The sequence below is a fragment of the Delphinapterus leucas genome, chromosome 2 (assembly GCF_059928025.1).
Source record: "Delphinapterus leucas isolate spDelLeu-1000000601 "Yukka" chromosome 2, BTC_Dleu_Yukka2, whole genome shotgun sequence".
Classification (NCBI taxonomy): domain Eukaryota; kingdom Metazoa; phylum Chordata; class Mammalia; order Artiodactyla; family Monodontidae; genus Delphinapterus; species Delphinapterus leucas.
The window spans coordinates 105,812,518-105,838,144 of record NC_143130.1 but is presented as its reverse complement, the minus strand read 5'-3'; the positions used below and the strand labels follow the sequence as shown (position 1 = coordinate 105,838,144).

Below are 25,627 nucleotides of genomic sequence, written 5' to 3'. Positions count from 1 at the left end.
GATATTTCCTAAAGTACTATTGTACAAGTAATAATCAAAAGCCCTCTCTTCCACCCATAGACCCCAAAATTACACACCTTTGCTGTGGTGGTTCCTTCTAGTCCCAGTGACTCAGAGTTTATCAAATTATCCTCTCTAGACCATGTATGGAAGCTAAGATTAATTTAGAGCTCAAAGGTCCTCTACATGATAAGTGAATGCAAAGCATGAAACTAGGAAAAGCTTGAGGCCTGGAGACAGATTGGCAAACTTAATGTCAAATGACAGTTTTTAAATCCATGAAAGTTATTGGCCCCCATTTTTTTGTTTGCTTCTCAAAAATCATTAAAATTTATCTTGGCCCTCCTGTCGTTTGAAAGGAGCATGTTAGACTTTAATAAGATCTTGGTGTTACAAAGTTACAAGCCAAATCAATACAAAAATGTACTCATTAGCAAAATTTGTGGTGTATCATTATGAAAAATCTTATTTAAAAAGACTTTCTGCTTTTTTATAACTAAATTTTAACAACTATGCCTAGAACCCACCTGTAGAATTTCTTTATGCATTGTCGTTCCAGGTTGCAGTACTTTGATTCTGATCTGCTTAACCAAAGATCATAGTTTTCTGGGATAAGTTCTGGTTGCTTATCCTCTTAGCTGCAGCAGGAAAATAGTGAAATGTACAGGTGCAAGCTATGTTTGTTTTTCTACACTATTTTTTTTTTTGAATAAGAAAACTGGTATTGAAATGAGAATAACTTGAAGTTAACTATATAAATTCCAAGCCTTATGTTGTCAGCTCCCATCTGCAAAGAAAAATCTGTTATGACAAAAATTAACTAAAAGATTAGTTTGGGCTCCACACCCACTTTTAATTGTTATTTATTTATTTGACTGCTTTGGGTTTTTGTTGCTGCGTGCAGGCGTTCTCTAGTTGCGGGAAGGGGGGGCTACTCGTGGTTGCGGTGCAAGGGCTTCTCATTGCAGTGGCTTCTCTTGTTGCAGAGCGCAGGCTCTAGGCGTGCAGGCTTCAGTAGTTGTGGCGCACAGGCTTAGTTGCTCCGTGGCATGTGGGATCTTCCCGGATCAGGGCTCGAACCCGTGTCCCCTGCATTGGCAGGCGGGTTGTTAACCACTGCGCCACCAGCAGAGTCCCCACACCCACTTTTAAGTTTTAGATACCCTTAAGCATTAATCTCTCAGAACTGTGTGGGTGCTTGTGGTAGCTCCAACGCTCTTCAACTACCTAGGGTTTTAGAGCACCAAAAGGCTACCAATCTTTTTTTTTTCTTTTTCTTTTTTTAAAAAAGAGTAGGAGCTAATGTGTTTCCTAATCTCATCTATGCAAGTTGAGTTTGGCTAAGGTACATTTTGTGAGGCTATTGTAACTAAGATGTATCTCTTAATCACAATTTTCATAACTTACATCCCCCAAACAGTTGCAGTATCACACATTTCTGTTTGAGTAGAAATTTCTAAAGCATTAAACGTTATACCTGAGTAAATAGTGTCATTTTAAGGATAAGAAAATGGGCTCAGCCAGAAATGAAACAGGAGACCTCCGTAGTGACTAAAACTTATTATTTGTGACTCTTTCTGGATGTTTGAGTCTAGTCTAGTCCTGCCTCTCATTTTTTTTAAATTAATTAATTAATTAAATTTATTTTGGGCTGCGATGGGTCTTCCTTGCCTCCCGCGTGCTTTCTCTAGTTGCGGCGAGCGGGGGCTACTCTTCGTTGTGGTGCCCGGGCTTCTCATTGCAGTGGCTTCTCTTGTTGCGGAGCATGGGCTTTAGGCGCGCAGGCTTCAGTAGTTGTGGCTTGGTCTCTAGAGCGCAGGCTCAGTAGTTGGGATGCACGGGCTTAGTTGCTCCGCGGCATGTGGGATCTGCCCGGACCAGGGCTTGAACCCTTGTCCACTGCATTGGCAGGAGGATTCTTAACCACTGCGCCACCAGGGAAGCCCGCCTGTCATTTTTTTAAATGAGAACTGCTCCGAGCGGAAAGGGTTTGCAGCACCTGTCTGTTCTGCTTTAGAGAACCCCAGGTGATGGTATTGGATCATGAGCGTCAGCTGGGGGCTTCTCCTCTGTCTTCTTATACTTACAGGGTCCATATTCAGGGCTTCCCAGCCTTTTCATGATTGTGATTGTTTTTAACCAAGTGATAGAATTACTACTGCATAGGGTACAAGGGGGGTAGGTTACCCACCATCCTGGGGTCCCAGCTGCTTTGAGAGCTGAGGGAATACTGTAGCCATGCACACCTGTAACTCATTTGAGACCTACCTATTAGGACATCCTGCTGTGTGTGTGAACCTTGACTTCAGTCATCTGCCTTTTAACCCAAAAGAGTTCCTAAAAAATCAGAATAGCAGCTGTTTTCAAAAGGAATGCTGATCCATTGCATTCATTCATATGGTGCTGCACTACTGGTCAGGACTGAGGAGTGAGTGGCTCCAGCCTCAAAAAGGAAGTTTGTGCCTGTGGAGAGAAGACTAATAACCTATAGTGTCAGTGTTTCTCTTGAGTGGCGATTTCTGGCTCTTTGCTGATTTTTGTTGTGGACAAGTTTCTTGTTCTGGATTGCTCTCTAAGACTAGGCAGTAATCTTTTGTGGCTTAGGAAGGTTCTTTAAAATATGGGCAATTTCCATACTACCTTCAACAGGTAACGGCTTGCTTCTACCCATCTCAGTTCATTATGGCTCATTTATCTCTGGCGTGAGCTAGAGAAAGGTTTCTTGAGTGAAGTTTCTTGAGTGAAGAGGAAGGCTAGATGGAAGTAAATGCCTGGGCAGGTTAGGATTCATTTATTCTTGCTTACTCAAATTTTTATTTATTTTTTATCACTGTTACCAAGTGCAGTGCCTGGCATGTAGTAGGCACTCAGTGAATGATGGTAACTTGATTTCTGAACTCTCATGCATTCCTTTCTTGGTTTGAAGAGATTTTTATAGAGACTGTACTCAGGGTGATCATAAGTCCTGCCTTTCCTGAAACTGTTCACCTGTTGTACATATGTAATTAATGGCATACTTTTTTATTCTCAAAATCGTCTCAGTTTGGGTGATGAATTAGATCGGTGTCTTAGCTATAACTAGAGACTTCAAAAATGTTTCGTGTTTTAATACAGTACCCCTTTGGTTCAAAGGAAGATAGTTGTTCCTCTGCTGCAGTATTTCCCCAACTTTTTATCATTCCAATACCACCTTCACAATTTTTGCCAATTCCTTACCACTTACATTATTTACCTTGCACTTTAAAAAATCGGTTTTAATCAAGTAATACATACATAGGTTTTCTTTTTTTGGGGGGGGTGCGGGTACACGGGCCTCTCACTGCTGTGGCCTCTCCCATTGCAGAGCACAGGCTCCGGACGCACAGGCCCAGCGGCCATAGCTTACGGGCCCAGCCGCTCCACGGCATGTGGGATTTTTCCGGACCGGGGCACGAACCCGTGTCCCCTGCATCGGCAGGTGGACTCTCAACCACTGCGCCACCAGGGAAGCCCCATACATAGGTTTTAAAAAACCAAATAGCTCTAACAGCCTTAACAAAAAACAGTCACCTGCCCCAGAAGCACCCACTTTCCAGTTCTTCACTTTCTTTCATATTTTGAAGTAATATCTATATACTGCTTTTTCTTGATTTATCAGTTGTAGATATTAACTTTTGTTTTGATAGATTAGGATTGAAATTTAACTGTCCTATACCATCATATTCATTCCAGCTTCCCTACCTCCTGACACTTCCTGTAAATTTTCTTCTTGACACAGTTATGAAAAATTTCAACATACAGAAAGGTAAAAGAAATTTCCAGTAAGAACCCATGTACCCCCACCTAGTTTACACAATTAATATTTTATCATACTTGCTTTATCATATATCCATCCCTCTTGATAACTTTTTTTCCCCAAAAAGTTTTAGTAAACTCAGTCAGTTTACATTGTTATGCTCATGCAACTATTTTCGCTGCTGGGCGAAGCAGTAGAATACAATTAATTACCTTTCCTTTTCTCTGCAGTTTTTCATTTTTCATGGCATTAATGATTACTTCAATTTCTCTCCTCTTTTAAATGTCTCTAGCCCTAATTTTTTTACTGCAGATCTGTCATAATTTCATCAATTTTTATTCTAAAATTTTCACACTCATCAGATATTTTATTCTGTGTTTGTTTTTTAAATACCGCCAACACCCACCCACCCACCCACTCAGCCTTACATTATTCTGCTCTATCTGTACGGGTTGCTCTCTAGGCCTGTTGAAACTTGGAACTTTCCAGTGTCCCCTGTATCCTACAGTCCATGTCTTGATTTTTTTTTCCTTTGTTTTGTTAGAGCATTTCTCTAAGAGCTTCTTAGGAAAGAATACAGAGAATAGATGTTTCTTGAGCCCTTATGTGTCTTAAAAAGTTTTATTCTGTCTCCACTTTTGGTTAATAATATAGTTCAGTGGGTATAAAATTCAAGATTGAAAATCTCTGAGAGTTCTGCCCAGAATTTTGAAGCTATTTGTCAGCCTTCAAGCTTTCAGTCTTACATTTGAGAAGAAGGCTGATGTGATTCTATTTCCTGTTCCAATATATGTGGCCTATTGTTCTCTGTAAAACATCTCTTTATTCCTTGTGTTTTGAAATTTCACTGCCCTGGTATGAGTCTTTCCCCCCCACCCCCTTTGCATTGAGTTGGGAAGTGGGGGGCCATTTTAGTCTCAAGACTCACATCCGTCAGTGCTGGAATTTTGCATTCATTGATCATTTTCTCCCCGTTTCCTCAGTGATCTGGTTTATTTTCCCCCTGAAATTCCGATTTAGTAAGGTTTAGACCTTTTGGCTTAAATTTATTATCTTTCCATTTCATTTCCTGTCTCTTTATCTTCTACTTCCAGATACTGTTTCTTAACTTTATTTTACCACTTTTTATTGAATTTTTTTTTTCTAAGTTCTTTTTTGTCCCCTATTCTTTTCTCGTTTCATGGATGTACTATATTTATTTCTCTTATAGGGGATGTTTTATTTGATTTTTATTTTCTGTCCTCGGCCATGCCTGTTTCCTCTGGATTTCTTTGCTTTCTCTTTTACATGAAGGACACTTCACAAAAATCAAAATGAGGCTTGGCTACCCATTTGTATTAAGAATAAGGTAATAAGAAACTGGTGGGAAGCTCTGCATGAATAGGGTCTCTCAACTAGTAGAGAGGGGTTACGATAGAGTGAATAGGTTAGCTTGTTCCATGGAGAACCCCCAGATACTGACAGTATCTGAAGTATTTTCTCTGAATTCAGTGATGCTCAAAGAAAAGTCCTCTGATTCTTGTCTTTGGGGCAGTTGTTGTCATTCAGAAAACAGATTTTCATTTAGTTCCTCAGCATTTAGTACTTGCCTTCTGCTGGGCCTAGTATCTAGAGCCTTTTTGAGCTCCTTTCTCCAGAGAATAAATTAAGTCTCTTTGAGGAAGGATTAGGAGTCGTCTCAGAGCTTCCGAGAACTGGGGACTTAAGCTTGCTGACCAGACCTTCTGTTCTTAGCTCTGAACTTATCCGTGTTCAATATGTCCCTTTCCCCTTCTCTAATACTTGGTGCCTCCCGAGCCCTGAGCCCATTAGGGCTCTATGAGATACGCACACTTAACATCAATATCTTCTGGCTGAGAATGCTTGTCAGGCACTTAGTTATTTGCCACTCTCTGTCGTCTTTTCATCTTCCAAAAAATTCTTTAACCTTAATACATCCAGAGAACATACTTTATATCACTGTAAGTGGACAATTGTGTCACTTACCAAAAAATAAAAAATTGCTGTTAAAAGATAATGTAAGCACAACTGATATTATTAAATTGTAATTTTTTTAGGTTATATTTTTAAAGGTTATATTATTCCATTTATAGTTATAAAAGATCGGCTGTATTCCCTGTGCTATACAATATGTCCTTATAGTTTGTTTATTTTATACATAGTAGTTTGCACGTCTTAACCGCTTACCCCTATTTTGTCCCTCCCCACTGGTAACCACTAGTTTGTTTTCAATATCTGTGAGTCTGTTTCGTTATAGTCACTAGTTTATTTTTTAGCTTTCGCATATGTTATATCATACAGTATTTTTATTTCTCTGAATTTTTCCCCTAAGCATAATACCTTCTAAGTCCATCCACGTTGCTGGAGATGGAAAAATTTCATTCTTTTTTATGGCTGAGTGAAATATTCCTGTGTGTGTGTGTGTGTTTGTGTACACGTATGCCCCACATCTTTATCCATTCATCCGTTGATGGACACTTAGGTTGCTTCCATATCATGGCTATTGTAAATAATGCTGCAGTGGACATTGGGGTGCATACATCTTTTTGGCTGCGTTGGGTCTTTGTTGCTGCGCGCGGGCTTTCTCTAGTTGAGGCGAGCGGGGGCTACTCTTTATTTCGGTGCCTGGGCTTCTCATTGCGGTGGCTTCTCTCGTTGCAGAGCACGGACTCTAGGCGCATGGGCTTCAGTAGTTGTAGTGCGCGGGCTTAGTTGCTCCGCGGCATGTGGGATCTTCCCAGACCGGGAATTGAACCTGTGTCCCCTGCACTGGCAGGCGGATTCTTAACCACTGCACCACCCCATATATGCCTACTGGGTAAGGGCTCACTCTGAAGCCAGACTGCCTGGGCTTGAATCCATGACTGCACCACTTATCGTGACCCAACCTCTCTGTGCTCCAGTCTCCTCCATCTTCACATCTATAAGTGTTGCTGTGAGAATTAAATGAGCTAATGTGTATAAGGTACTTAGAATAGTGCCTAGCCCACAGTAACTACTGTGTTTCCCATTATTATGAAAGACTGAAATGCAGAAGAAACACAGGCAGAACACTGTTTGACATAAATCATAGCAATACTTTTTTTGGATCTGTCTCCTAAAGTAAAGGAAATAAAAGCAAAAATAAACAAATGAGGTCTTGATTTGGGGTTTTGAATGTGATGATGCATACTACAGCTAAAGTTTTATTGTAGATTACATACAGAAAGTGCTTTCTCAGTAAATACTGTTCCCATTTGAAACACCTGTTTCAGCAACACTTGAGTGTTAAGTGGACCAGACAGACTGGAAAGTGGCAGGCTTTGGAGGCAGAAAGGGTTTGGTGGATGTTGAGAGTCTGCACACCAGGGGTCACTGCTGCAAAATGGTTCATCTAGAAAGTCCAGATTTGACAGGGGCTCAAGTCTGAGTCCTAAAGACCTCCCCAGCAGAAGAGGTCACATGGTAATCTGGAGTCGGTTAAGCAGCAGAGTTGAGCCCCAGCTGCCTCTAACAGCCAGCACCTGGAGCTGACTGTAGTCCTGGCCCTGGGGCGGTGGCTGCCAGCCTTGTGGCTTCTCTTTCTTTTTGCCAGCCCCCCACCCCCACTCCAGTATTTTAGAACAAATTCCAGACACAAGTTAATCTGAAAATATTTTAGTATTATATATAACTTTATTATAACGTTACTTTGGTAACTTATCATGTAAGTTTTACAAGCAGATTATTAAAAATCTCCCACAGTTTCAGAAGACTGTTTGCAGATGTAACCTGTATAAGGCATTTGTACTCCTCATAAGGTTTGAAAATACAAAGTAGTGCCCCAGATTTTGCTGTGAAAATGTTTGGCTTTACTGTAATCCTTTTCATTGAATCACATTGTAAGAGAAATTTTATTTAAATTTGTTATCTTCAGATATTCTGCTGTTATTTATTTTTTCTGATGTTAGAGCCCACTGGTGTTTGTAAAGAATCAAGAATGAAATGGTCAAAGCACATGGGTTCTGAGAGAAATTAGGATTCATCCTCTTACCTTTTTGATGGGCAGTGGAAAACCAGGCATTTTATATTCATTGAAATCCTGGAGATTTTGATGGATTTGTTTCCCCTATCTTCATAAAAAAGCTGACTACGTGGGTCTTTTTTTCCTCTCTCCCTATTTTCAATTATATTGAGATCCCTTTATATGGTTTTCCCATATTATTAATGATTAAGTTACATAATTATATTATATATATATTTTTGGCTGCGTTGGGTCTTCGTTGCTGTGTGTGGGCTTTCTCTAGTTGCCATGAGCGGGGGCTGCTCTTCGTTGTGGTGCTCAGGCTTCTCATTGCGGTGGCTTCTCTTGTTGTGGAGCATGGGCTCTAGGTGCGCGGCTTCAGTGGTTGTGGCGCACGGGCTTAGCTGCTCTATGGCATGTGGGATCTTCCCAGACCAGGGATCGAACCCGTGTGCTCTGCATTGGCAGGCAGATTCTTAACCACTGCCACCAGGGAAGTCCCTCTTCTTATACTTCTAAAAAATTTATTACTGTGTATTTTGAATTTTCGTACGTGTTTTTTTTGCTAAGAAATTTTGACTCAACCAAGATTTCAAGTATCAAAAAATACTAAAAGGGACTTTTTGGTTAGTTTCAGTGGTGTTTTTTGTAGACAGATGTTTAGGAAATATATGTCAGTAGCCAGAACACGTAAGCATTAAATATAAGGGAATACGTGTTGCTAATTTTGGGAGGTTATCAAGGTACTAGTAATTCTAGTGCCACAAAATCCCATAGTTGGAATGCATGTAGCAATATTTGGGGGAGGAGAGAATATTTGATGCCAGAGTTAGTGTTAATATATGTTGTAGGAATCATAACACAGTGGTTCTCAAACTCTTTGATATCAGGACCCCTTTACATTCTTAAATTATTCAGGTCCCCACAAAGCATTTCTTTGTATGGGTTGTGTCAAGTACCTAAAGAAATTTAGTTTCAAACATACATGAAGCTGGAAAAGGGAGAAATTTTAATAACCTTTTCAGATAATTATGGATATTCTTTGTTATTACTACACTAAAAGTCTGGAAGTGGTAATCTCTTGAAAGTTAGTTGTAATGTGGAATCTAAAACCACAGCAGTGAACTTTTCATACTCAAGTTATGGGTCTGTCTTGCACCTTTGATCCTTTACCCATGGATGATTTTGTAACAAGCGTTGCTTATTTGGAAAATATTGGTTCCCTCAGTTGTACAGATCTGATAAATGTACACATTTCATTTTATGATATTGGAGAATCGTGTATGTTAATATCACCACCGATATCAGAAAAGTCTTAAGTAAGTAGAGAAGCTGTCAAGTTCACAATGGTGGGTACAGGTTTGTCAAAATTTTGATTTTTGCTTGAAAACTCGAATTTCATCATTGACAGCATGTTTGTCATTTGTTTTCCTTGAAGTGATAGGCTCACTTAATTCATTTTCAAGAAAATGTATGCCAGATGCCCAACTCTGTTTAAATGGCTAGTTCAGTTTGTTACTCAAGTAATTATACAAGTGCTTTTCCTTGAGACAACCATCATACTTCAGTTTGCACACAGAAGTGCTTTGTGTGTACTTCCCATTTCTTTACACAGAATATTAAAAAGACATATACTCAAGGGTTAGGATTTCATAATATTAATCATTTTTACAGTGTCAAGGACATTTTTTAGTGAAACTGGATTTGTTTCCTATGAGTGTGTGATAGTGAAGAACATAGTTTGGTGCCACTGCCTTGGTGCTGGAACAAATGGTTATCTGCATGCGAAATAATGAAGTTAGGCCCCTTCCTCACACCATACACAAAAACTTACTCAAAAATGAGTCATAGATCTAAATATAAGAGCTAAAAGTATAAAACTGTTGTCGAAGAAAGCATAGGTAAATCTTCATGTCCTTGCGTTAGGCAAAGCCACCTTAGATATGACATCAAAAGCACAAGAAAAGAATTTGGACTTCTTTAAAATTAAAAACTTTTGTGCTTCAAAGGACAACATCATTACGAAAGTGAAAGAAAACCCACTGAATGGGAGAAAATAATGCAGATCATATCTGGTAAGAGACTTATATCTAGAACATAAAAATAACTCTTAAAGCTTAGTAATAAAGCAGTAACCCGGTTACAGAATGGGCGAAGGATCTGAATACACACTTCTCCAGAAAGGGTATACAGCTCATCAGGAATCATGTGAATGGGGACTCAGTCAACATCATTAGCCATTAGGCAAATGCAAATCAAAACTACAGTGAGATACTGCTTCACACCCATTGGGTGGCTATATAAATAATAAAATAATAAAAAAGGTAACAAGTGTTGGTCAGCATGTGGAGAAAGTAGAACCCTCATACGTTACTATTGGGAATGTAAAATAGTGCAGGCACTTTAGAAGACAGTCTGGTGTTTCCTCAAAAAGTTAAACTTGGGGCTTCCCTGGTGGCGCAGTGGTTGAGAGTCCGCCTGCCGATGCAGGGGACGTGGGTTCGTGCCCCGGTCTGGGAGGATCCCACATGCCGCGGGGTGGCTGGGCCCGTGAGCCATGGCCGCTGAGCCTGTGCTCCACAGTGGGAGAGGCCACAACAGTGAGAGGCCCGCGTACCGCAAAAAAAAGAAAAAAAAAGTTAAACGTAGAGTTACCATATAACGAGCAATCCCTCACCTAGATATATACTCAAGAGAAATATGTGCACACAGAAACTTCCGTGAATGTTTATAGCAGCATTATTCATAGTAGCCAAAAGATGGAAACAACCCATATATCAAACAATTGATGAATGGATACAATGTGGTATATCCACATAATGGAATGTTACTCAGCAATAAAAAGGAATGTGGTATTGATACATACTACAACAGAGATGAACCTTGAAAGCATGTTAAGTGAAAGAAGCCAGACACAAACGCCACATATTATGATTCCATTTATATGAAATGCCCAGAATAGACAAACCCTTAGGGACAAATGAGATTAGTGGTTGCCTAGGGCTGGGGGGAGATGGATAATTATTGCTAATGGGTTTTTTGGGGGAGGATGAAAATGTTCTAAAATTTGTGATAGCTGCATAACTAAATACACAGAAACCACTGAACAGTACACTTAAAGTGGGTGAATTGTATGTGAATTCTGTCTCAGAAAGCTGTTTTAAAAATAGAGTAGGGTTTCCCTGCTGGCGCAGTGGTTGAGAGTCCGCCTGCCGATGCAGGGGACACGGGTTCGTGCCCCGGTCCGGGAAGATCCCACATGCCGCGGAGCGGCTAGGCCCGTGAGCCGTGGCCGCTGAGCCTGTGCGTCCGGAGCCTGTGCTCCGCAACGGGAGAGGCCACAACAGTGAGAGGCCCGCGTACCGCAAAAAAAACAAACAAACATAAAAATAGAGTAAGTGATGGCTGTGAGGTTGCCAGGCAAACATGTACCTTAAACTTAGAATTTCTGTTAGGAAAAAATTACACATATCTTGGGTAAATACTGAAGTTTGTATTCCTATTTTGCTAGTGTGAAAGAAAATGAACAAATTACTCTACTTTTCAGAAAGGAGAAGATGAGTATGCCAACGTTGATGCCATTGTTGTATCAGTGGGTGTTGATGAAGAAATCGTTTATGCCAAATCAACTGCGTTACAGGTGAGAAATTTACAGCTGTGTTTAGCCCTGAGAGTCATTGAATCAGCTACTAGACTGTTCAATATCGTAGCCACTAGCCACATTAAAGTTTTAACTTCTCAGTCCTAAGTCTCAAGTACTCAGTAGTGGCTATCATGTTAGACAGAGGACATACAGAATATTTCTGTCACAAAAAGTTCAGTGAACAGCACTGATTTAGAACATAAGGAAAAAGGAAGAGAAGTATATAAATTAGGATGGATTTAACTTTAAATAACAGAAAAATCTAAATAACAGTGGGTTAAAAAAAATATTTCTTTTTCTCTTAGATAGTCTTCAGGGACCCAGGTTTTTTCTCGGTCTCTACTCTGCCATCCATAGAGTATAGCCCTTGTGCTCATTTTGCAAAATTTGCTGCAGCTTCACCCTTATATCTGCATTCTGAGCAAAAAGAATGGAGAGAGGGAATAAAATGGGAGACCCTCCCTCCTTTTTTAAAGAGACTTTCTTAAAGTCCCACAGAATACTTCTACTTATAACTTATTGGCCCAAATTTAATCTAATGGTCATGCTTAGCTGCAAGAAAGGATGGGAAATAGGGTCTTTGTGCTGAGCATTTTGCCCAGCTAAAAGGTCATGAGTCTCTTTGAGAGAGAAGATATGAGTAATTGGTAGGCAACTAACAATCTTTGGGGAGCTAGAATGCACAGTTCCCTGAGGTGCTTCTCTGTCTCTTGTTTTATGCATTTCTGTCCTACTAAACAGTAATATACTTCCTATAAACACAAATTATCCAAACGATTTGATGGTCTTTATTATGGAATGTTTCAAACAAATAAAAGTAGATAAAAGAATACATTGAACTCCTCCTGTGTACCCATTATCCAATAAATTGTCAACTCCTGACCAATCTCATTTCATTTGAATCTACATCCAGGTTCCCCATTCCACGATTATTTGGAAGTTAATTCCAGATACCTTAATTTATAAATATTTCTGTGTAAGTACATTAATTTTTTTGTATCTGTACATACCGTTGTCTTTTCCCATAGACATGGCTCTTTGGTTATGAACTAACCGATACTATCATGGTCTTCTGTGATGACAAAATCATCTTTATGGCCAGCAAGAAAAAAGTGGAGTTCTTGAAACAGATTGCTAACACTAAGGGCAATGAGAATGCTAATGGAGCCCCTGCCATCACACTGCTCATACGAGAAAAGGTCAGAACTAATAAAGAAGGTGTCATAAATGTGAAAGAATGTTTAAAAGTGATAAACAGAAAAGCCGTCTAGGAATTTAAAAAATACAGGGGAAGATTTAGCTGACTGTCGTTTGTTAGTCAGGAAGAAAAGAGTTCAGTAGTCCTGTCAGTTCTGCAGTAAGACAAATGGGTTATGAAATTCTGGTGAACACTAACTTTATCCATTCTTGACACTGTCAACTTGTTTGTTTTAATCTGAGTGCCTTAATTAGAACAAATAGCTTTTAAATATCCTTAAGGAAAATGAGGCATACCTCATTTCCAGTTTTTATCAAATGTACTCTTTTTTGTTATACTGCCCACTTCTCTTCTGAGAAGATTTCTTCTCAAAATGTTGTTCACCTTTGTATTTGAGTTTCTTAGCTGTTCCTGAAGAAAAAGAATAGCCTTCTCCGCTTATATGGTACTTCACTTAAGCATATAAAGATATCCAAAGAAATTTTGCGTTACCTTTTGGTGTGTTATAGTCTGCCCTAAAGAAGTAGGTAGCAGAAGGGGAAATAGAATTTATTCTTTCTGTAGTTTAGAATATTCTCTGCCTAGTACTAGTAGAACATAGATGTCTAATTCTGAAATTGAACCCCTTTTCCTCCCTGTGGCACTGATAGAATGAAAGTAATAAGAGCAGCTTTGATAAAATGATTGAAGCCATTAAAGAAAGCAAGAATGGCAAGAAGATTGGAGTGTTCAGCAAAGACAAATTCCCAGGAGAGTTCATGAAGAGCTGGAATGACTGCCTCAACAAAGAGGGCTTTGACAAAGTAAGAATACTCTTGGAAATAGGCACATTGAGAGTTGAGAAGACAAAACTGTGAGGAGCTTCCATAACAGATAATGCAGAGAATTTGTTTTGGGAAAGCTATATATTCATTCACATTTCCATTTTTCATTCCCTTCGGCTGAGCAGTAAGGCAGTTTTCTTTCCAGTTAGGAATGAGGCATTCAGGAGAGAGTTCAGGTACTTCAGAGGGAAACTGAGGAAAATCTCTTGTCCAAAAAAAATTTTGTTTTGTTTTGTTTTTCTTTTCTTTCCTGTCTGCCTTCCTCCAGCCTTTATGGAAACCTCAAGAGAGAGGCATTTATATCTACATTTTAAATGATACATTAGTTTAATGCCTCTTGGAATACACCAGTGACCTGGTAAAGAGCTCTTTCAGATGTTTATTCAATCCAAGAAGAAGAGATTTAGGTATTCTGCACACTGCTGATGAGTGGTTTGCTGTTAAATAACCAGATGTCATCACTGATAATATTTGACTTGGGGGAGAGATATTTCTTTAGCAATTCCGTATCTGCATGTTAGAAACTGTTTATCGCTTTGATTGCAGATAGACATCAGTGCAGTTGTGGCCTATACCATTGCTGTAAAGGAGGATGGAGAGCTCAATCTAATGAAGAAAGCAGCCAGCATCACCTCTGAGGTCTTCAACAAATTCTTCAAGGAAAGAGTCATGGAAATAGTCGATGCAGATGAGGTGAAAAGAGAGGGGGGCGTCTTTTTACTGTTTTAATGAAGCAGAAGTAAGTCTCTCCCATGCGGCGTTTTTTGGTGTGTGTTCGCCTTCCTTTGATATATAAGTTGGTGTGTAAATGTGCCAGCTCTCTTTCAAAATAACTATAAACCTGCACTGTAGTTTCTGGAGGTTACCCAGTATTTCACTTGAGAATTCCTTGAATAGCTGTGAATTCCACATATTCTCTAAATTTGCTTTACATGTACACCAGTATGTTAAGTGGTGCATAAACCACTTCGTAAGACTTCTGTAGCATCCTATATGATATCAGGATATATGTTATCTTCAAATGGTGATATCCAAAAACCCAACACCCCTCTGCCACTCTCTAGTAAGTATTGTTTTATTTCTGGATATACTTACAGAAAGTTCGACACAGCAAACTGGCTGAGTCTGTGGAAAAGGCCATAGAAGAGAAAAAATACCTAGCCGGGGCAGACCCTTCTACCGTGGAAATGTGTTACCCTCCTATCATTCAGAGTGGTGGCAACTATAACCTCAAGTTCAGTGTGGTGAGGTAAGTAGGAGAATTTCAAAATATAACAACAACCAGAGCATTTCAGCCTTTGGCCTGTTTTTTTTCTTGGACTCATTCTGGAATTCAAAAAAGTAGGAGGAGGGGCTTCCCTGGTGGCACAGTGGTTGAGAATCTGCCTGCCAATGCAGGGGACACAGGTTCGAGCCCTGGTCTGGGAAGATCCCACATGCCGCGGAGCAACTGGGCCCATGAACCACAACTACTGAGCCTGCGCATCTGGAGCCTATGCTCTGCAACAGGAGAGGCCGCAACAGTGAGAGGCCCGCGCACGGCAATGAAGAGTGGCCCCTGCTCGCTGCAACCAGAGAAAGCCCTCACACAGAAACGAAGACCCAACGCAGCCAAATAAATAAATAAAATGAATTTATTAAAAAAAAAAAAGTAGGAGGAGAAAGAATAATCATTAGCCTGCTTTTTACATTATTTTCTTGTCTTATTCTATGCATATTTTTATTTTATTTCACACTCATTTCTTACTTGAGTATTTGATTGTAAGCATTTTCCAGATGATTTTAAATGCCGAGAAAAATGCAAAATGTTGAAAAAAAATCTTATTAGATATATCGTAATGTAATTCCCCTTCTGATTTTTAAAAAATACTGTAAAGAGGGGACTTCTCTGGTGGCCCAGTGGTAAAGAATCTGCCTTCCAATGCAGGGGACGTGGGTTCGATCCCTGGTTGGGGAACTAAGATCCCACAAGCCGCGGGGCAACTGAGCCCACGCACTACAGCTACTGAGCTCGCGCGCCTCAATGAAAGAGCCCGAGTGCTGCAACTACAGAGCCCAGTGCTCTGGACCCCGTGCGCCACAGCTACAGAGCCCACACACCCTGGATGGAGCCCACGCACCACAACTAGAGAGAGAAAAACCCGCACACCACAACTAGAGAGAAGCTCATGCGCCACAGCAAAGAGCCTGTGCCACAACAAAAGATCCCGCACGCCTCAACAAAGTTCCAGTATGCCGCAACTAAGACACAATGCAACCAATAAATAAATAAATCCATCCATACATACATACATGCGATGATGTTATAACCATAGGCTTTAAAATAAATAAGAAAATAAAAATTAAAATACTGTAAAGAATGCTGTGTGTCCTGGTTGGTTGGAAAGGATTAATTCATGGTGAATTCACAGTGGACTGGTGGAAAGGTGATGCCTTACCATCATGCTGTTAGGTTATAATGAATAAAATTCAGTATATGTTTTACATACTTAGGATACAACAACTTTTTACTGAATTTTTATCCTAAAAGCTTTGGCCATTAAAGTTACTCCAGAGCATTTATAAACTGATTTCTTCTTTTAAAAAAAAGTTTAGGTCATTTTTCCGCTTCAGCTTTGGGATATAGCAGGGAAAGGTAGTGATTACAGATGTGTGTGTTAGTGATACTAAGGACTTCACTAGTTTGTGTAATGAAATGCTTTCTTCCTTTGGTCTCTAGTGACAAGAATCACATGCATTTTGGGGCCATTACCTGTGCCATGGGTATTCGCTTCAAATCTTACTGCTCCAACCTTGTTCGCACTTTGATGGTTGATCCTTCTCAGGAGGTTCAAGAAAATTACAACTTTTTGCTTCAGCTTCAAGAGGAGCTGCTAAAGGAACTAAGACATGGTAAGGTGCCTTAGATAAGGTTTAGAAATCATGTAACAAAAATGTAGCATTTATGGGCGTGTTTATCCCTGAGGCTCTTGTACTGTAAATAGAATAGATTTTACTAACCTCCAGTCATCCTAGCATTTAGTTCCTCAGTGTACTTTTATGCATGGGTGGTTATTGTGGTTTTAATACTGTTGTTTAAAAAAACCTCTGACTGGTTAGGCCTCTGTGTCCAGATCTTCATAAAATACTCTGGCCTTATTACTTTTCTTGAGAAACTTCTGAGAAGTAGTATCTCTCCCAGCAGGCTGTGTAATATTAATCCTATATTGAATGGATACCCGGAATCTTAGTTTGAGAGAAGATCTAATAGCAGCCCTGCTAAGCAAGCAGCTGCCTACCTCAAGAGCAAAGCACTTGACACCTCTTTTGCCTTGAGACTTTTCACTCCCAGATGGCTAAATGGGACTTCATGTTTACCACCTTCAAACTACTTCGTAAGCCCGCTCATGTTTTGCGGAGCTTCCAGGCACCATTCCCCCATGATACCTCAGGTCGATCTTGAGAAATCCAATTAGAGATCATAGTCCTAGGTAGTTTAATAATAAAAACCCCTCTGAGGCTACCATATCTGGCTTGAAATATGTATTCATATCCTAGACCCTGAAAAATCAAGTCCAGAGTTCTTCCAGTAATTCACCCATTTAGTAGTCCTGTTTTTCAAAATGTATAATAAGCTTAATGTGATACCTTTTATCAACTCTTGAATTATTTCAATGAAACCAACTGGGGTTCCACAGTCCCACTGGAGTGATTCTAAAAAACAGTGTAATTAAAGAATGATCAGGCAGATTGTTTTTTAAAATGCACATTTCTAAGTCCTACCACTCCTGCAACTGTATTCCTTATTTTATGCTTTGAGAAACCCTGCTTTAGGAAATATTTATTTATTTATTTATCTCTCTATCTATCTATTTGTTTATTTATGGCTGCATTGGGTCTTTGTTGCTGCACGCAGGCTTCCTCTAATTGCAGCAAGTGGGGGCTACTCTTTGTTGCGGTGTGGGGGCTTCTCACTGCAGTGGCCTCTCTTGTTGCAGAGCACGGGCTCTAGGCGCGTGGGCTTCAGTAGTTGTGGCTTACGGGCTCTAGAGCGCAGGTTCAATAGTTGTGGCGTGTGGGCTTAGTTGCTCCGCGGCATGTGGGATCTTCCCAGACCAGGGCTGGAACCCGTGCCCCCTGGATTGACAGGCGGATTCTTAATCACTGTGCCACCAGGGAAGTCCCTAGTGGACTTAATAGGTGAAAAAAATGTTGATTAAAAAAATGTGATTTGGGGCTTTTTTTTTTCTGAAAGATGCTTTAATGTCCCATGTCTGTCTCATTAGGTGTGAAGATATGTGATGTATATAATGCTGTCATGGATGTGGTTAAAAAGCAGAAGCCAGAGCTGCTGAACAGAATTACCAAAAACCTTGGGTAAGATGCTATGATATACATTGTCACTCTGAGTCAATTTTCGTGACTGGCAGTCAGGCAAAATATTCTTAGATGATTCAACCAGTATTTATGGACTATTAAACTTAACTGTGTGCCAGACACATTGGGTTATCAGAGAATGTGAGAAATGCTTGAGTTCTACTCCCAGGGATAGGGTGGAGATTTTTCCAGACCAATGTAGTAGATGCCAGTAGTGTTGCAGCCTTAAATTACAAATGTGAGGAGACATTACATACTATATTTCCTTTCTTAGAACACCTCAGCTCATATCTGCAAATTAAGTACTCTGAGATATCCTACTATTTAAATTCTTTTTTCAATTTTTATTTTATCCAGTGTTTCTCAAATGTATTTGACCACTGAACATCTAGAAATACCTAATAACATCTTACAGAACCAAAGACATTTGAGAAACAAAAGCTCTAGGTAGTCTCCTTAGATGGAAGCTAGTTGGGGTATATAGTTTATTTCTGTCCTTCTCTGATGGACAAGAGGAAATATATTGACCTATACCAAGTCTTGGCCTAGGTGACTTAATGAAGCCAGTTATCACATTCTACTAAATATAAGTGTTATATGCAGTACTTAATTAGAAAGTCATTTTCAACGTATTAACCCAAAGACTGTCCTCAGATCTTCTTTAACTGACTGATCATCAGGGGCAAATCACTCAGCATGTTTGCTTGCCTTATCTTGAAAATTGAAATAGGATATATTGTACTTGACTCAGGCTAGAGGTCTTTTAGCCTATTGCTAAAGTTTCTCTTCATTCCTTTTTTAGGTTTGGAATGGGCATTGAATTCCGTGAAGGCTCTTTAGTAATTAATAGTAAAAATCAGTACAAACTGAAGAAAGGTGAGTTTTACATGCATGCAATAGAAAAATAACTTTTTTGAAAGTTTTCTTTTTGCTTTGTCTCCCTCTATTCTGTATAAAATCACACTTCTCCATCCTTTCACAGTCATTGACTCATTCCTGTTTTGCTCTTTTAGGAATGGTTTTCAGCATCAATTTGGGATTCTCAGACCTGACTAACAAGGAAGGGAAGAAACCAGAAGAGAAAACCTATGCCCTATTCATTGGTGACACAGTGCTTGTGGATGAGGTATGTATTGCTTCTTCCACTTTGAGTGGTCATGAACTGACTTTGGAAGCGCATTTTTACCCTATGGTTCCCCCCTCCTTTTTTTTAATTGAAGTATAGTTGATTTATAATATTATGTTAGTATCAGATGTACAGCAAAGTATTCAGTTATATATTTTTTTCAGATTATTTTCCATTACAAATTATTATAAGATACTGCATATAGTTCCCTGCGCTACACAGTAAATCCTTATTTACTCTTGTTTATTGCTTATCTATTTTATGTGGGTTTTTTGTTTTTATATTTGTTAAATGCTAGCTAAGGGGAAGGAGAGATCCCTGTGATAGCCTAATACAGCTAGGGATAGAGATTGTTTAACCCAAACCCTTTATTACATTGTGGCTTGAACTTCGATTATGATAATGTCAGGAACTGATTCTGATAATGGAACTGATTTTTTTTTAGTAATGCCTTTATTGAGCTACAGTTTACATACCATACAATTAAAGTGTACAATTTAGTGATTTTTAGTATATTCACAGTTACGCAACTATCACCACAGTCTAACTTTAGAACATTTTCATCACCTCAGAAACCCTGTGTGCATTAGCAGTCACTCCCCACGTCCCCCTCAGGCCTAGGCACTGACTTTCTATCTCTAAGGATTTGCCTTTTCTGGATATTTGGGGTCTTTTTGTGACTGGTTTCTTTCACTTAGCAGGAACTGATTCTTAATAATAGCAAATATTTAAGTGCTCTTATTATAAGCTAAGCATGTTTATGCATTAATTCATTGAATCCTTATAATAACCCTGTGAAGTAAATATTCTTATCCAAGTATGCAGATAAAGAAACTGAGGCACAGAAGTATAAGTAACTTGTCTAATGTCACAGAGCTGGAAAGTGCTTGAGCCAGGTTTCAAATCAAGCCCGTATTCTTAATCATGATCCCAGCGTTGCCTCCCAAATTGTAGTTCCTGATGTGCGTTTCAGAAGATAACTGGTTTTATTTGTTGTCAAAGATTTTTTAGTACCAGAAGGTTCAAAGCATGGCCCAGCTATTTACTGGGTTTGAAAGTGAAAGTGTTTCACTTAAATGCTCTTACAGATGTCTAACTTCCTACTTGTATTCCAGGATGGCCCGGCTACCATTCTCACTTCTGTGAAGAAGAAAGTGAAGAACGTGGGGATTTTTCTAAAGGTAGGAAGAAGATAAATGAGTGGTGTAGGAAGTTTGATACAGTGAAGAAGATAAACAATATTGGCTAAAATAATTAAGACCTGAATTTCTGATTATGATTTTTTTTTCCCCCATAGAATGAGGATGAGGAAGAAGAGGAAGAGGAGAAAGATGAGGCTGAGGACCTGTTGGGAAGAGGTTCCCGAGCAGCATTACTTACAGAAAGAACACGAGTAAGTTTACTGTATTAAGTTTACTGTATTACTTTGATGGTTCACAGGTTTTGATAACTTGGGTTTTCCCTTCTCCAGAATGAGATGACTGCAGAAGAAAAGCGAAGAGCACATCAAAAAGAACTGGCAGCTCAACTCAATGAGGAAGCAAAGAGGCGATTGACTGAACAGAAAGGGGAACAGCAGATTCAGAAGTAAGAGTTTGCATGGAGTAGTAAGATTGTTTTAGGATTATATGTGTTGTGCAGAAATTTCTCAAAAACATCTTATTCCCACTCCAGAGCTCGTAAATCTAATGTGTCCTATAAAAACCCGTCTTTGATGCCTAAGGAACCACATATTCGGGAAATGAAGATCTATATTGATAAGAAATACGAGACTGTAATAATGCCTGTGTTTGGCATTGCGACGCCTTTTCACATTGCCACAATAAAGGTACTAACTTTGAATCAAGCTCCATCCAAACAGTGTCTTAAAATAGATGACTCTCCTGCTTATCATAGATGACTGTCTTGTCTGCATTGTCTCTCACATTCTGCTCCTTCTGACTCTACCTTTCCCGCATTACTGACTTTCCCCCATCCCTAATCTCCTGCTGTCATTTTTCTTCCTTTCCAGTTTGCACTTTGGAGAAAGTTAAATGATCTAGTCTAGAAACATAATTTGCCTGTTTCTCTTTGAACTTTGAGAATTTTTTAACCTTTTTTCATAAATGTGGCACAGAGAAAGAACTTTGAGAACTCAGTGATTCTTTTGGAAACAACACATTTGGTCATATAAAAAAATAGGCTAAATATGTAGTTTATTAGTTTTAGATTAAGGATTACAGGCTAGGTTTAGCAGCTTGTAACTACTAAATTTTAGCATCTCTATAGCTACTGATCTTTATCTAGGAAAGAAATCTGTTTGTTTATTTTGCTAATGCTTTTCCTTTCTTTGAACAGAATATAAGTATGTCTGTGGAAGGAGATTATACTTACTTGCGAATCAACTTCTATTGCCCAGGCAGTGCTCTGGGCAGGAATGAGGGCAACATCTTTCCTAACCCAGAAGCCACTTTTGTCAAGGAAATGTGAGTTCCCAGGAAAACAGCCATCCCCAAATGCCTGTTGGCAGAAGTGCTACCCTCAGAAACATTTCGTTCTCTGTGCTGTGTTCTCCCCCATTCTAGTGAATGGCAGCATCTTCCTCAGTGGCACTTGATTAGGTTCACCTTGCTAACTTTGTACTGTTTTGAGGATGGAACCTAATTTAAATCCTCGTGAAGATATTTTATCCTCACTATATACATATTTGGTGATAAAATCTCAAATGTGTGCCACATTGAAGTCTATTCATTCTTGAGGTGGAATAGGATAATTCGGGGAAGTTTATGCTGGATTTGAAATATATGTGTGTTTCCCCCACCCAATGGATTAGTCATTTATAATATTCTCTGTTTAAGAGAGAAGGGAGGTTTTTTCAGTTTTCCAGACATTATTTCACCAGTCAGTAGTACGTTTTTCTCCTAAAAGATAATTAAACCAGTTATAAAACATAATAATGGGTTCAGGTTACCTGGCGTAATAAAGAAGCTCACGTAAGTGCTTCCCCTTTTCTGCAGTACATACCGAGCTTCAAATATGAAGGCACCTGGAGAACAGACAGTACCAGCCTTGAACCTTCAGAATGCTTTCCGAATTATAAAAGAAGTGCAGAAGCGTTACAAGACTCGGGAAGCAGAAGAAAAAGAGAAAGAGGTGAACCTGAACACCAACAAAGCACCTTTGTGCAAAAGGACACATGTGGGTTTTGGGGACATGGAAAGATACGTGAAAATTCACATTGATTTTCATTCTGCTTAGGGCATTGTGAAACAAGACTCACTGGTGATCAATCTAAACCGGAGTAATCCCAAACTGAAAGATCTGTACATTCGCCCGAATATTGCCCAAAAGAGGATGCAAGGCTCACTGGAGGCCCATGTCAATGGTATGGATGATGTCTCATGAGCCTGGGCTTTGTCTTCAGGGGCACATTTGTAGGAATGACAGATCAGATAATATAGTAGGACAAGGAAGTGCTTGGAGGAATCTACTTTGACATCGCTGTATGGCCAGAAGGAAAGGAAAGCTCTGTACCTTATTGGCATTTCCTCTGACCCTGTTCAAATCAGCCAGAAAAGATTCAGTACCTTCTGGCCTAACCTCATGATGTTCCTTGATACTTAGCTGCTTCCTTTCTTCACCCCCCAGGTTTTCGCTTCACGTCTGTCCGAGGAGACAAAGTGGATATTCTATACAATAACATCAAGCATGCTTTGTTCCAGCCGTGTGATGGGGAAATGATTATTGTCTTGCACTTTCACCTCAAGGTATATCTTTTTATCAGCTAGCTATGAGCTCTTGGGCAAGATCTTTCTATCTCCCTCTTTCCCTTGAAATAGTGATGAAAAATATCACCTATTGCATAAGATCATCAGGAGGATTGAATCAAATAATGCTTATGAAGTCCACAGTGCCTGACATCTAGAAGGTGCTAAGCGTGTTTGTTCCTTTGGTGTGATATATAATGACCTCCGAAACGTATAAGGTCTTCTCCAAATTCCTGTTTCTGAAAATTTTTGCTTTAGACAATTTATTACCAACATAATCTTTTAAAAATTTATACTCTTTCATATTCCCAGATGTCATTATTAATGATGACACCAGGGATGGTTTAAGTGTTTTTACATAAATGCTGTGGTTTCCAGTGTAGATGTTTTAATATTTTCATGTTTTGTTGTTATCTTGCTTGTCTGTTGTGTAGACTTCTTTGTGGAAGAAGTCTTCTGACTTCTTTCTTGTTCTTTCTGCTTTGTGCCCTCAGAATGCCATCATGTTTGGGAAGAAGCGGCACACAGATGTGCAGTTCTACACAGAAGTGGGGGAGATCACCACAGACTTGGGGAAACATCAGCATATGCATGACCGAGATGACCTCTATGCTGAGCAGGTGAAATTTGGTTTTGCAGGGGAGTGAGGTAGGATGCAGTCCAGATCTGAGTTCAGTAGTTGTTATATTTTATAAACAACACCGGAAACTATCTGCAGAACCTTCTCAAGTATCTGCTGGCATGGCGTAGTGCTGTGGCTTATGGATTAGACTTAAGTTGCAGGCTCAGCTCTACAGTTAACGTTATGGTGACCTGTAATAAAGTATCTGTGCCAGTATCATAGTTATCAGAATTAAGGACTACAAAAGCACTTCATGCTCTTTGAAGGGATTACTATTAACAAGTAAAGTGATAACTGTAGTTAATTCGTAATTTTTTCTTCTGCAGATGGAACGAGAAATGAGGCACAAACTGAAAACAGCCTTTAAAAATTTCATTGAGAAAGTAGAGGCTCTAACTAAGGAGGAACTGGAATTTGAAGTGCCTTTTAGGGACTTGGGGTAATGTATCTCCTCCTCTTTTCGGCCTTTAGAAAAATTAGTTATTCTTCCTTTAATAATAATTTAACATGACATATCATGTCCTTTTTCCTATGGACATCCATTCCTTCTTGGAAATGTTTAAGGGCTGGGGTGAATGGCTAAGACTGAGAGGCTCCCTCTGGAAATGAGTTTCCAGCAAGCATGCTGGAGTTGTGTTTGGAATGGGAAAAGGAAAGAAGCCTGTTGTGGCAGCAGCAGTTTCTCTTGCAATGAGCCCCATCTTAGGTGAGTTTCTTGCTGTCTTTCAGATTCAATGGCGCTCCCTATAGGAGTACCTGCCTCCTCCAGCCCACTAGTAGTGCGCTGGTAAATGCTACAGAGTGGGTGAGTATTTCTGACCTCTTTTTAGGAAAACAAGTGTTAGAGAAAAGAAAGCAAGAGGGTAGACATTTTGAAAACTAGGTCCTTATTTCTTTGGATTTTCATTTTTGATACTTAGGTATAAAACTTACTGAACAAGTGATTCTTTAAAAGTCTCTTTAGTTTTTAAAGATAGTTTCTTTACATAATTTCCTTAAATGTATTCTCCTTGAGGAAAGATTTTGATCTTGCAGATCCTTTCACTGGGGCTTCTTGGTATCTTGTATTTAGTCTTTGCCCCCCAAAACAAACAAAAAAACAGTTTAGTTATCCTTTGTGTAGTGATTTTTAGATCCTGAAAGTGTTTGAAAATGCTAGTGCTTTGTGGGAAGTATTTTTATGAAAATAATCCTGTTCTTTCCTGACAGCCACCTTTTGTGGTGACGTTGGATGAAGTGGAGCTGATTCACTTTGAGCGAGTCCAGTTTCACCTGAAGAACTTTGACATGGTAATCGTCTACAAGGACTACAGCAAGAAAGTGACAATGATCAATGCCATTCCTGTTGCCTCTCTTGACCCCATCAAGGAATGGTTGAAGTAAGTAGACCTGCCAGCAATCTCCCACTTAGCCCATGAACATTGTACCATAGAATATGAGTGTGGTATGTCATACATAAAATCTGCTGGTGTACTTAGTGAAACTGCCTTTGGGTTGTTATCAACCAGGACTCGAAAATTTGGGATCTGTTAGACATAGAGCCACTTTTTCCTGAATACCCAACAGTAGTTTATGGTTATAGGAAAATCAAAATCTAAGATCTCTTTTGATTCTACTTGATGGGTATATAAAAAGATCCATACACATGTGTAATAATTTATTTACAGAAAGGGGGGGATATTTCTTTCTAGTTCTCTATTTTTACTAAAAGATGAGAGAATGTATTTTTATTTTAGCCTTTGACATTCATATACTGACACTTCAGCTAAAAGAATTCCTTATAGAAGTACCGGAACCCCGATAAAAAGGGAGACATCACTACATAGGTAAAGGGTGAGGCATGTGTAGCCATGAGTGTAGATTGCTCTGCCCTCCTTCCCCCTCCACTTACCTGTGAAGGGGAGGCACTATAAATATAAATCTCCTCTTAAGAAATGGGTTGAGAGAGCTTAGAAATAGACTGTGAGAAAGATACAAATTTATAGTTAATATGAGGATTTTCCTAAGAAACATATGCAGGTAAGTGATATGGTGGTATCACAAATATTTATTAAGTTTGTATGACTTTTTAAAATCAGCTTTATTGAGGTACAATTTACATGTAATAAAATTCTTCAATTTAAGTATATGATTTGATGTGTTTCAACAAACGTGTACAGTCTTGTATCTACCATCATAATCAGGATATAGAATATTTCCTTTGCTCACAGAAGTTCCTCATACCCCTTTATAATAGTCATTCCCCTCCCTTCAGCCGTCACTGGTTTCTGCCACCGTGTATTTTGCTTCATCTAGAATTTCACATAAATGGAATTGTACAAGTATGTAATCTTTTGTATCTTTCATCCTTCACTT

General features: G+C 39.3%; 1 protein-coding gene across 2 annotated transcripts in view; it reads left to right on the top strand.

Moving 5' to 3' along the window:
- The window catches only part of SUPT16H (SPT16 homolog, facilitates chromatin remodeling subunit), a 33,644-nt gene that overhangs the window by 1,731 nt on the left and 6,286 nt on the right, over window positions 1-25,627 (top strand). Inside the window, exons 2-23 of one of the 2 annotated variants that reach the window (XM_089905375.1) lie at window positions 9,767-9,832; window positions 11,305-11,397; window positions 12,429-12,599; window positions 13,249-13,401; window positions 13,969-14,115; window positions 14,520-14,671; window positions 16,142-16,314; window positions 17,688-17,778; window positions 18,581-18,654; window positions 18,792-18,904; window positions 20,020-20,085; window positions 20,202-20,297; window positions 20,376-20,491; window positions 20,579-20,732; window positions 21,242-21,369; window positions 21,901-22,036; window positions 22,142-22,268; window positions 22,532-22,650; window positions 23,145-23,270; window positions 23,599-23,711; window positions 24,002-24,077; window positions 24,482-24,651. In XM_089905375.1, coding sequence (XP_089761501.1) covers window positions 12,465-12,599; window positions 13,249-13,401; window positions 13,969-14,115; window positions 14,520-14,671; window positions 16,142-16,314; window positions 17,688-17,778; window positions 18,581-18,654; window positions 18,792-18,904; window positions 20,020-20,085; window positions 20,202-20,297; window positions 20,376-20,491; window positions 20,579-20,732; window positions 21,242-21,369; window positions 21,901-22,036; window positions 22,142-22,268; window positions 22,532-22,650; window positions 23,145-23,270; window positions 23,599-23,711; window positions 24,002-24,077; window positions 24,482-24,651 — 2,465 coding nt within the window. In that variant the 5' untranslated portion in view covers window positions 9,767-9,832; window positions 11,305-11,397; window positions 12,429-12,464. The remainder of the gene's footprint in view (window positions 1-9,766; window positions 9,833-11,304; window positions 11,398-12,428; window positions 12,600-13,248; window positions 13,402-13,968; window positions 14,116-14,519; window positions 14,672-16,141; window positions 16,315-17,687; window positions 17,779-18,580; window positions 18,655-18,791; window positions 18,905-20,019; window positions 20,086-20,201; window positions 20,298-20,375; window positions 20,492-20,578; window positions 20,733-21,241; window positions 21,370-21,900; window positions 22,037-22,141; window positions 22,269-22,531; window positions 22,651-23,144; window positions 23,271-23,598; window positions 23,712-24,001; window positions 24,078-24,481; window positions 24,652-25,627) is intronic. The other variant, XM_022587649.3, reaches the window with a different exon arrangement.